We start from the raw sequence: 13,105 nt of genomic DNA on the forward strand, positions 1-13,105 counted from the left end.
ACTTTGTTCTTGGCTTTTTGATTTTCATATTGGTACCGAAGATCAAAGGAATCCTTGTTGCTGTAGCACAAAAGAGAAAATTATTACTTGGTTATGTGATAAAGAATGCATAGGGAATAAAACACAGTACACCGTTTACTTTGAGTACTTATGATAATACCTGAGTCCTACTTTTAAAAAGTTCATTATTTATAATTTTTGAACAAGTAATGTAGGTCAGTTCAAAAGGTACCAGTTTAAAAGATACAAGGATTCCATCCCACCTCATTCCCCAGTGATCTAGTTTCCTTCCCTGGAATCAACCAGTGTTAACTATTTCTTATGAATCCTTAAGATACTGTGTAGCAGTATCATGTTGTGGTTAAGGACAGAGATTCTGGAACTAGGCCAGTTAAATTATTAACTTCTGTGTCTCCATTTCCTCCTCTGTAAATGGGGTTACTAGTACTTACCTCGTTGGGTTGTTTGTCAACTCCTTAGCACAGTGTCAAGCAAGGGCTCGCTGCTCAATATGCACAGAAGCCAATACTATAGCACTGGTTTTTGTGAGAAGGCTTCATTGCAAGATCTACTGGCCAGCAGACAGGAGGCAATGCTCAGATCTCTGTCCTTGAACCCAGCGCTGAAGGGATTTTTAAAGGATTGGTAAGGATTGGAGGTTGGGGATTGGCTAGCTCCTATTCAGTCCATATGACTAGGAAAAGGGTGATTGGCTGCACCTGAGTTAGGACGTATGACTCAGGCAAGGGCTACATAGGCTGATGAGTCAAGAGCTCGTTGGTTTGTGCCTGCCACTGGAAAGGGCTGATTGGTTAGGCCTGAATTCCAGTCGTTTGGTTTTGTAGGTGGAGGATTTTCAGGTTCCTGTGGTGCTCAAGGTCATCTGGAAGGCAGGGCCCATGTCTCTCCACATGCTTAGCTCACATTCTGCAAGATAACTTGTAAAACAACTTAAAATAGAGAAATAGAACTATTTTCAGCTAGTTTAATCAAGTTTCAACTAGTTTTATACAGTTTCTACAGTGCCTGGCACATAGTAAGTACTTAGTGTGTGTTGGCTGTGGTTTTTGTAGAAGTATGTATGTGTATTTTTTTAAGTTCAGGAATGTAGAATTGAGTTGAACACAATGTTCGTTCATGGCACAATATTGTTACTGATTTTTGCAAGGTCCTTGTGTCATATTACTTGCAACGAAACTATTTTTTCCTTTGAGTCTATAGTTCATTAAACTGTTTCTGCTGATCTGGGTTGGGTTTGGTGAGCTGATTGGTTGGTTGAGGGATGGCCCAGTCTAGGATGACCCCATTTGAGATGGTCCAGCTCTTCTCTATGTGTCTCTCAAATTCTTCCATCATGCTAATTAGGGCATGATACCTTTGGTGACAGAGGTCCTGGAGAGAATGTGGAAATGCACTAGCACTTTTTCAAGCCACTATTTGTATCAATTTTGTTATTGTACCATAGGCAAAAATAGGTCACATGCCCAACCTCAGAGTTAGTGTGTGCTATACCAAAGGGTGCTGAGATGGAGAGGTGTGAAAAATTGGAACCATTAATACAGTTAATCTAACACAGTCCATTCTGTAGTAACTGCAGTCAAGCACTTGGTGGTTGCCATAGAGCTCTACTATTGGTCAGCGGAGTCAGTAATAGGAGACAACAGGGTAAAAACTAGAGATCACCAGGTATCTCTGTCCCCATTAAGCAGATTATTTTCTCTTGTTTGTCACTGTGTCAGACTGCCACAATCTTCTGAGAGTAATAACTTCAACTTCATGTAAATTTCTCCCTAGGCCATCTGTAACCTGGAACCATACAGGAAAACAGTCTCAGCGTTAGGTGGGAGTAGTAATACCAAACTGATAATACACAATCCAGCATAGCCACTTTAATGTTTTATTTTTTCCTCTTCATCCCCGTTCCCATTCCCTATTTTTCCTCTTGGAGGCAGCCACTTTAATTTCCTTATTATTTCCTTTATTATGTAGGTGACCTCATAAATATAAGTGCTATTTTGAATGTGTTTTAAATGTAGAGTAATATAATAATATATTATGTATCTTCTGTTTCCTGCTTTTTTCCATTTAACTCTCTGTTTTGAAATTCTATCCATGTTGTTGTAGGTAAATCTATTTGTTGCTTCTAATTGCTACAAAATATTCAATAGTATGTGTCTTCTACATTTTACTTACCTGTTCTCCTTGTAATGAACTCTTAGGCTGTTTATAATTCTAAGGTATGCCCAGAAAAAAATACTGCATTATTCCCTAATGGATCTGTGTGAAAATTTCTCTAGAATACTGTATTCGAAGGAGCTTCAAAAAGTTCGTGGAAAGGTTCGTATAATCTTTTAATTCCATTTTTCCACAAACTTTATGAAGTACCCTTGTATATCCAGGGGTGGAATTTCTCGGTCATAGGGTTTATACATTCTTAATTTCACTGAATTCTGCAGAATAGCAGTACCAGTTTACCTTCTACCAAGCAGTTCCTGAGAGTTCCTGTTTCCCTATGAATTAGTTTTCTATTTCTTTGTAACAAATGACTACAAATGTAGTGCCTTAAAACAGTATTCATTTATTAGCTCACAATTCTATAGGTCAGAAGTTCAGAATAACAAGGCTGGGTTTTCTACTTACAAGGATTATTAGTTTTGCAATGCTGAAACCAGTCTGTCAGCTGGTGGCGTTCTTATCTGGAACTTGAGGTTTTCTTCCAAATGTCCTGTTAGTAGCAAAATTCAGTTTTTTGCAGTTGTAAGACTGAAGCTCACATTTTCTTGCTGGCTGCTGGCCAGGTTGCTGTCAGCTCCTACAGTGCTCTCACTACCTGTTTTTGTGTCCCTCTCCATCTTCAGCAGCATTGTCATGTTGAATATGACTTGTCCTTCACATCTCTGACTTCCTCTTCCACAGCCATGTGTAGAAAACTTGCCGTTTTTAAAGGGCTCATGTGACTAGGTGAGACACACTCAGATGATCTCTCAAACTTGAGAGCATCTGATTTCGAACTTTAATTCAGTTTGCAAAATCCCTTCACATCAGTACTTGGATTAGTTTTTGATTAAATAATCAGGGGCTGGGAATTGTGGGGGCACATTTTAGAATTCTGCCTACCACACCCCGAATCTGAACCTACACTTGATATTATACAACTTTCTAATTTTTATCAATCTGATGTATGTAATCTGATTCTTCTTAAAATGACTTCTTTTAATTTGCATTTCTCTAATTCCTAGTGAATTTAAGTATTTCTTTACATGCATCTTAGCCATTTGAGTTTTCCTTTCCATAAACCCACTTTCCCATTTGGGGAGCAGATTATTTTCTCTTTCTTCTTTTTTTGGCAGGAGGTTCTTATTATATATTCTGTTAAACACCTGTTGATTTTAGGTATTGCAAATATTTTCTTAATCAGTCATTCATCTGTTAACTTTGCCTGTATCTCCCCTTATTAAATAGAAATCCTTAATTTTATTGTACTCAAATTCATCAGTTTTTCAGTATATCATTTGTGATTTGGGAATCTCGTTAAAGAAATTCTTTCCCACTGGCAAAGTCACAAAGTTGGATGCTTCATTCATATATTTTTATTCTTTCTTTATTACTAACAGAAGTATTTAAGATTGCAGTCCTAAGTTTGTAATCTTAGGTTAGTAGTTTCTCAATTCAATAATTACTTTAAAGAATTGAGGTGAAACTCATATAACACAAAATTAATCATTTTAAAGTGTGTATTTCAGTGGTATTTAGTTCATTTGTGTTTTGCAACTACCACCTCTGTTAAGTTCCAAAATATTTTCATTACCCCAAAATAAAATTCTGACACTTTTTGCTCATTTTTTCTGTTTTTTTTTCTGTAGTGGGACAGGACTTTGGAGGTACATACGTTGCCAATTTTGCTGACTTTACTCTCAGTAATTACTTTCTAAAATAAATGTTTTATAATGCCCCTTTAATATTCTGAAATAAGATTTATAGGTTATATAACTTAAGACACACAGAAGTTTTTAAAAATCAATGTAATGTCTTAATTGTAGTATAAAGGAGAAATAAAGGGAAGTAGTTTATAATAAAGTGGTATGAATTTCAGTATATAAATGCTCACATGACATTAGAAATTATAATGAGGTAGCAGTATGTTTGTACCCATTTAAATAAATTGGATTTAGGAGATGTAAGATCAGAATCCATTTTGTACAAGTGCTGATAAATGAAAGACTAAAATCTAGTCATGAATACCAGACTATGTTATATGTACAGTCATCCGTCTGTATCTGCTGGGTATTGGTTTCAGTACCCACCTCCAACCCCACCTCAGTCCCTCACCCCCATCTCATAGATACTAAAATTCTGACACTTAAATCCCTGATATGAAATGGTGTTATATTGCATATTACCTATGTATATCCTCCCATATACTTTAAATAATCTCTAGGTATGTAATGTTATATACCATATCAGTTTTTTATTTGTATTATTTTTTATTGCTGTATTTTTTGTTTTGTTTGTTTGTTTGTTTGTTTGTTTTTTGCGGCTGGCCAGTACAGGGATCCAAACCCTTGACCTTGGTGTTATAATACCATGCTGTAACCAATTGAACTAACCAGCCAGCACTGTATTGTTGTTTTTTTATTGTTTTCTTTTTTGCCAATATTTCAATCCCCAGTTAATTGAATCCATGAATGCGGAACCCATGAATACAGAGGGCCAACTGTGCAAAGAATGAGAAAAATCACCTTAATTGAAGTTGCGATAAAACACCAATACAAATATAGACTAAAGGAATGAAGGAAAAGAGAAAGAGTATGGTAGTCTTACAAATTTGCTAGGCCTTATTTGGCAAGCAATTCTTGAGTAAATAATTAGTGAAGAAATATCAAAAAACATCTTTTATTTTGAAATCCTAACGTATGTCAGTCAGGTCAGGTATTTAGTCTTGAGTACACAGGTACTTTGAAACAATAAACTTTTATTGATAATGGAATTTAAGGATGGATTTCTTTTTACCAAAAAAGCATTGATAGAACCTCTAGAACTAGTATCAAAGTAAGTTTGGAAAATAATTTACAAATATAAATGAAAAATTCAATTGGTTATTGTATGAGTCCATTTTCTGTTGCTTATAACAGAATACCTGGAACTGGTTGATTTATAAAGAAAGGACATTTATTTCTTACAGTTTTGGAGGCTGGGAAGGAAGTCCATGGTCCAAGGGACATATTTGGTTAGGGCTTTCTTCTGGATGGGAACTCTATGGGTCCCTTAGCGACCAGGATGTCACATGTGAAGAATGGGCTGAGCAGGAGAGCTAACCTCGCTCACTCTCCCTGTGAAGCCATAATACCGCACCCATGAGAACTGATTATTTCATGAATGGATTAATCTGTACACAAGGGCACAGTCCTCATGATCCAATGACCTCTCTAAGGCCCCACTTCCCACCCTCTTAACACTCTTACAGTGGAGATCAAGTTTCCAATACATGAACTTTCCAATAAATGTCCGATACATGGGACATATTTGATCCATAGCAGTAATTTTCACGTTACATTTTTTATCTATACACACACCTATATATGATATGCAATATTTTTAGAACAACCAGTAAAATTACAAACCTTCATTTCACGTCTCCATAATTCTAATATTTGGTACTACGTCAGTTAAAAGTAGTCTTACATTCTCTATTACATATTTAAAATTTGTTTTGTTGCTTTTGTAGTAATTGCACTGTTATACTAAAACATTTTCAAGTAAATGCAGGTTGAAATACAAGAGGAAGTAATTTAAATTTCTTCCAAAAAGGTAGTATGGTAGTCATAATTTGATTCAGAAGCTTTCTTAATTATACTGTTTAAATTGTGTTTGACCTCCAAATAGTTTTTTAGCTTAACTTTTATAAATGTTGGCTGGCTTGTTTTCTATATGTTTCAAATGGAATAATCACCCTGTCTATATTATAAGTTCATAAAAGTCTAATTGCTTATTGTATCTTTTAAAGATAAGGTCCTGCTCTTTCTACCCCTAAAAGTTGCAATGAAAATTAAATGAAATAATGTGTTTGAAAGTTTAGAATGTTTTTATAAAAGTCTGTATTAAAAGCATTATTATTAATGTCTTAAAAATATAACAACACATGTTCCAGAAACTATTCCCTTGAGAAAATTGTCTCAATAATAGCTCAAAATTTTAAGAGATTATGTAGTTCTTCATATTTAAAATTTTAAATTCAGATTCCTTGCCTCAGCTTGCCCCTTCACTTTTGGGGGGGGGAGGGGAGTGCATTTTGTGACAAAAGTACTTTGTCCTTTGATTGTTCTATATTTTGAAAATATGGAGCAAACTTTCTTGACTTTAGTGCTTCCCATGCAGGTATTTTCTCTTTTAGGTGTGTGCTAAGAACTGTCTTTATTTTCATGAGAATGACTTGTACTCACATAGGTTTAATTGCATTATGATTTTTAGTTGTGGCACGTATGTGAATGTAAAAAGCAAAGCAAAACATGTAATAGCTTTTTGTGGCTTATGTTTTTCATTTGCAGTCTTCAAGCAAAATAAAGGAACCCGAGGAGAATTTCTTCAATGTTCCTGCTTTCTTAACTGTCTCAGGACAACTTCATCTAGAAGTGATGTCAGGGTACAGAATTTTCTTTTTTTCTCTTTTGCTTTTACTGGTTGTGGTTTGGGTGAGAGTAAATTTGTGCTTTTCTTCCCATTGCTCAAACTTAAAAGTTGAAATTAGTCTGTATCATTAGTTCACTTGAATTTACCAAAAGTACATTTAGATTGACAATTTGAAAATATCCAGATTTCTTACTTAAAAATATCACATCAGTCTAGAATTCTGTTCTTAGTGAAAAATGTAACACAGACTATGATGTTGTGACTTTTTCTTTTTAATAATCTTTCCTGCTTAAATCTCAAGCATGTAATCATAATTTACGTGTAATTAATCATACTCATGGAAGTAAAGGCTGTTCATAGTTCACACCTGAACCAGGTTTAAGCCCATTTCCTTTTTAAAAGATAGGTACCTAGAACAGATGGAAGAAAACATTTTTTCAGTAATTGGTTTAAGTAACATTAACTAATAGATCCATTGTGAGAATTGCACAACAAAGTAGCAAGTCTTTTATGTCAGATCACATGAATTTTAGCCACTGTCCTCTGGAAAGTTACTATATTCCTTTGGGCCCAATTCTCCTTTTCATTGAAACAGGGGATTGGACCAGAATATCTTTAAAGTACTGTCTAAATCTAAATTCCGTGATTGCGTGGATAATTTCTTAATGCTGACTCAGCAAGTACTGAATTTCCTTTATACATATTTGTTTTCTCATTAGTGATAGGGACTTAAAAATCTCTTCAAGAAACAGCTCTAGTGAAAAGAAGGGAATCTTTACATGTTTTTCATTTTTGTAAAATACACAGATGGGAAAACTCAAAGGAATGTAACAGTAGTTTGTATGTTTATTTTTGTACATACTTTGCTGGCAGGATGGAAAAGTCAGTGGTGGAATAAAGATGGTCTTGAAAATAAACGTATACTTTAGATTCTTTTCTGATTTGTCTTTGAGACAGAAAGATATTATTTGATAATAACCAAATAATTGACAATATTATCAGAATATTATGCAGAAGAACTATCATCATAATAGCACTGTGAGATTGTAGGATTTGCAGAGCTGCATTTTGGGAAAGGCCATGTCAGCCATGTCATGGAAAGTTTCTTGTGCTTGTCAAAGTATAATTTTAAAAAATTAAGAACATAACTTGTACAAATATCAAGTGAACATGTATCAAAGATTTTATTTAACTTATTAATTACGGAGGGAACAAGTAAAATAGTAATCCTATTTCAAAGAGCATCTGAGGAGCTCTGTATTCATAGGCAATTTAATAATTGGAATAAGATTGCTAGGTTAGTTATAAATTGGTTAATGTCTTACAGACCAGTAATCCCTGACCTTTGGGATTATCTCTTCTATCTGACAGGAATTATTTGCAACTGTTACTGAACAAAAATCTAAAAGTTAACATGTAACTTCACTTCACCTGGGATATGTAATTCCATAGTAGATAGAATTATGGAGCAAGTACATTCCCCTAAGTAATTAAATAACCTTCGAATGGGTCTGTGTACCCATATTACATGGAAAGGACATCCTCTTGTTAAGACCATCTACTTTTTGGCCTTATAACCAAGGTTTGGATAACCTTTCTTAACAGCCTTTCAATATTTATTTCTTAAAAATAAATATTTATTTCTTAAAGTTAGAGGCAAGTTGTCTCCTCTCTCAGAAATGTCATGAGGTCTGACTAGTTAGCTCAGCTGGTTAGAGCGTAGCCTTGGGACACCAAAGTCAAGGGTTCTGATCCCCATACTGGCTAACACCAAAAAAAAAAAGTCTGCAAGATGGTAAATTTCATGTTAAGTGTTCTTACCACAATTAAAAAAAAAAAGAAATATCGTGATATGTGAAAGGTAAATTTTTACTAAATGTTTGTTTCCCTGTTATAATCTACTAGTGTATTATTAAATATACCTCTTTCCCAGTAAAAAGTGCACTGAACCACAGAACACAGTGTACAGTGAAACTTGACAGAAGATTAAATTGGTAGAATATTAGGTTTTGTGCTTTTTAATGTGTTATGGAGTATTTCTAATAATGTCAGTCAAATGTTCCTAGTTTAATATGTGTAATTTTAGTACTGTCAATATACCATACATCATGTTTCCGATTAGTGCATGATTTAATCTCCAGTAAGAAATTGTTAATCCTCTTTCCCTCAGCTTTGTTTTTATTTAATTTTATTTAACAGACTTTTTATGTAGAGTAAATGATACTTAAATTTAGAAGGTTAACATTTTTCAAAAGGATATCTATGTTAGTTTAGTAGGTTTATGGCTCCATTTTAAAGTTAAATTTGTTTGTTTTGTATATAAATATTCTGTTTTAGAAAAAAAATTATATGTAAAGAAAAGTCGCAAAGGTAGTGCACAGTTTTTGCATACCCCCCACCCAGTTGCCCATATTGTTCCACAGTAATGGAAGATGTTCACATTTGTCGAAACTAAGAACCTGGTATTAGTACATTACTATTAACTAAATTCCATACTTTATTCGGATTTCACCAGTTTTTCCATTAATATCTTTTTTTTTCTTTCCAGGATCCAGTTCAGAGTACCACATAAAACTTAATTGTCATGTTTCTCCAGTCTCTCACAGTCTGTGACAGTTTTCTTAACATTTCTTTTTTATGTCCTGTAGAATGTACCCCAATCTGGGTTTGTCTGATGTTTTTCTCGTGATTGGACTGGGGGTTATATGGGTTTTTGGAAAGAATACCACAGAGGCAAAGTGTTTGAAATTCTGTATGGACATATTTATTTATTTATTTATTTATTTATTTACTCAATCATTTATGTCAGAATGGACTCGTGTGTTTATTTTATAGTTTGGATTATCATTCAATACTGTGTTACCTACTTTGTTGCATAAACTTCTGTAGTTTTAGTTATTGGGAACACATGCAGATTGAATTGTGTCCCTTTGAAGTCGTGCCCCAATCCTTTGAGTATTTCCTTATTCTCTGGTGCTACAAGATGCCTCAGGTTTTTTGTTTTGTTTATTTTGTTGAATGCTCTTTACCACCTTTATTTTATTTATTTATTTATTCATTCATTCATTCATTTATTTTTACAGTTGATGAACCTACAGTGACACATCATCACCCAAGTCCATAGTTTACATTAGCATTCGCTCTTAGTGGTGTACATTCTGTGGGATTCAACAAATGTATAATGACATATATTCTCCATATAGTACCATACAGAATAGTTTCACTGCCCTAAAAATCCTCTGTGCTCCTTGTCATCCCTCCCTCCTCCTAACTCCTGCTAACCATTGATCTATTTATTGTTTCCATAGTTTTGCCTTTTCCAGAATGTCATATAGTTGGAATCATACAGTTTAGCGCCTTTTCAGATGGTTTCCTTTACTTAGTAATATGCATGTAAAGTTCCTCTAGGTCTTTTCATGGCTTGATAGCTCATATCTATTTAGTGCTGAATAATAATCTACTGTCTGGATGTAACACAATTTATCCATTTACCTACTGAAGGATATCTTGGTTGTTTCCAAGTCTGGGCAAGTTTCCCAGACTTATTTTTTTTTATTTTCCCTATCCTAGCCATTTCTCCAAGGAACGTGGTTTCTTTTATTGGAAAATGGTATTTTAGAAACCAGGATTCAGTCACTATGTATGTTTGTGCTGCTACCTGGGGGGTTATTGCTTCTGAGTCCTCTCAGCAGACAGAGCTATAAATATGTAGTTTTTAAAATTAGACAAGTTTAAGTGTTTTCCTCACATTTTGCAAAAACTGCAGTTTAGAAGTGTCATATAATAAAATATTCCATTTCTTGCCAGTTAAAACCAGAATTAGAAGGAGATTCAATGTATTTGAAATAATTTTTTATTATTATTGTTTTTCCTTTTTGTTATCGTTGGGTTTGTTTTTCCTTTTCATATTACAGGACTTTTTTCCTTGTGAATTTCTGTACTAATCCAAGCATATTTCAAGTTAAAACTGATGCTTTCCTCTTGAACATTGTTATTGGAAGTATAAATTGGTACAGTCTTTCTAGAGGAATACCTTTTCACCTAGAATTTCATTTCTGGGAATTTTTCTTAAGGAAATGATCTGACAACTCTACCAAGATGTATACACAAAAATGTTGAAAGCAATTTTATTTATAATAGTGAAAAATTGCTAACAATATAAATGTCCTTTTAAGAAGATTGGTTAATCCTCAGTATACCAAGAAAAATAGTCATCACCATTTACCATCTGGGGCTAATGAGCCTATTTTTAAATAAATATTTTAAAGCCATCTTAATAAGGTGCAGAAGTAGAAATAAAGGGATAATGAAAATCAGCCTTACTATAAATTTTCATAATTTAAACATAACAAATCTAAAAAATTTTAAACTGCTTTGTTGAAAGATAATTTACATACCATAAAAATCACCAAAGTGTATAATTCAGTAGGTTTTAATATATTTTTGCAGTTGTTCAAACATCACCATAATAATTTCAGAATATTTTCATAACCCTAAAAGAAATTTTTTCCCAATAGCAGGCACTTCCTATCCTTGTCTCTGCCTCCCACTCTAGGCAACCATTAATCAGTCTGCTTTCTGTCTCTATGAATTTACCTATTCTGGATATTTCATATAAATGGAATCACAGTATATGTCATATTTTGTGACTGGTTTATTTTTCTTAGCATGATGTATCAGTACTTCATTCCTTTGTATTGCCAAATAACATTCTTTTACAGGGGTGTATCATATTTTCTTTATCCATTTATAAGATAATAGGCATTAGAGTCATTGCTACTTTTTGGCTATTTTGAGTTATTTTATGAATATTTGTTTTGTTTTGTTTTGTTTTGTTTTGTTTTGTTTTGTTTTTAAAAGATGACCGGTAAGGGGATCTTAACCCTTGACTTGGTGTTGTCAGCACCACGCTCACCCAGTGAGCAACCAGCCATCCCTATATGGGATCCGAACCCGGGGCCTTGGTGTTATCAGCACCACACTCTCCCGAGTGAGCCACGGGCCAGCCCTATTTTATGAATATTTGAATAAAAGTTTTTTGTGGGCATATGTTTTTATTTCTTTTGGTTAGATTCCTAGGAGTGGAATTGATGGGTCATATGATAACTATGTGTAACTGTGAGAAAATGCTAGAATATTTCCCATAGTGGCTGCACCATTTTACAATCCTACTAGCAATATATAAGCATTCCAGTTTCTCCACATACTTGCTAACATTTATTATTGTCTGCCTTTTTTATTGTAGCTATTTTAGGGGGGTGTAAAGTAGTATCTCATTATGGGTTTGATTTGCATTTCCTTAATGACTAATGATGTTAAGCATCTTTTCATATGCCTATTGGCCATTTGTATATATCTTCTTTGGAAAAATATCTATCTATATCCTTGGCTCATTTCACAAGTTTGGTAATTTGTCTTTTTATTACTGCATTGTGAAAGTTCTTTTAGTATTCTGGCAACAAGTCCCTTATCAGATATTTCAAATACATCTTTAATAGGTTCTAACTTATTATTACTTCTAGTTTTTACACTCACATAATCAAAAAGCAATACTTTTGAGAACTTTGTTGAAGGGAGGGTGGCCATCTTTTTTGCTCCATAATTGTAAAACATTTTTATTTTTAGGTTAAACATGAAATAGAATTATCAAATTAATGATTATTTTAATGTTTACATCATCTTTTTTCTTCTAAATAACACTGAAAGAATATTGCCACATATCCTTGTAGCAAAATAGGAAGGTCCAAGTTCTTATTGCAGATTATTGCTTGATGAAATCCTTACTGTGGAATGACTAATTGGATGAAAATACCTTATTTCTTTTTTGTCCTTTGAAATGTATTATTCACTTAGTTATTGTGTTTGAGAAAAATCCATTTAGATAGATATCGTTATCTGAAGGCTCATTGTCTAAGGCTTTGCTTATACAGCCAGGTTTACCATCATTATTAGAGACTAGATTGTTGCAATCTATCACTTTGCTTTCATTTTCTGATTTGTCTTATAACTATGAAATAGCTTTCCCTATCATTTTTTTTTCTCTTTGGTATTATGAGTAAAAAATAAAATATCTAAATTCTCAACTGTGTTCTGCGAAAACTACAAAAAAGACTGCAGTGATGGTGTATCCAGGCTTCTCCTATATCTTCTTGAAAGATGACACAATATTTTGTGTACTACAATAAGAAAACTGAAGATAATATAGTGGTAATAATTTATTTCTATTGCATTTTCATCTTAAGCTCCTTTATTCTTCCATTTTCTTAATATTTTACTCTTCTTTAACTTAATAAAGAACAAATAATAAGTAATGATTAAATAATTCCTAGGACGATGAAATAGCAAGATGTTCAAAGATACAGGAAACGTAAGAACATTAAAACCCATATGTGTCTTAGATTTATGAGTGGATTTAATGGGCTTTATTCCATTTTTAAAAATACCGAAATTTTTTGGATGACCTCTGTAGTGGCTTAAA

General features: G+C 33.6%; 1 protein-coding gene across 4 annotated transcripts in view; it reads left to right on the plus strand.

The window, feature by feature from the left end:
- The window catches only part of NARS2 (asparaginyl-tRNA synthetase 2, mitochondrial), a 130,981-nt gene that overhangs the window by 53,202 nt on the left and 64,674 nt on the right, over positions 1 to 13,105 (plus strand). For all 4 annotated transcript variants that reach the window (XM_063093521.1, XM_063093524.1, XM_063093522.1 and 1 more), the window contains one exon: positions 6,546 to 6,640. In XM_063093521.1, coding sequence (XP_062949591.1) covers positions 6,546 to 6,640 — 95 coding nt within the window. The remainder of the gene's footprint in view (positions 1 to 6,545; positions 6,641 to 13,105) is intronic.

This window comes from Cynocephalus volans, chromosome 4, assembly GCF_027409185.1.
Source record: "Cynocephalus volans isolate mCynVol1 chromosome 4, mCynVol1.pri, whole genome shotgun sequence".
Classification (NCBI taxonomy): domain Eukaryota; kingdom Metazoa; phylum Chordata; class Mammalia; order Dermoptera; family Cynocephalidae; genus Cynocephalus; species Cynocephalus volans.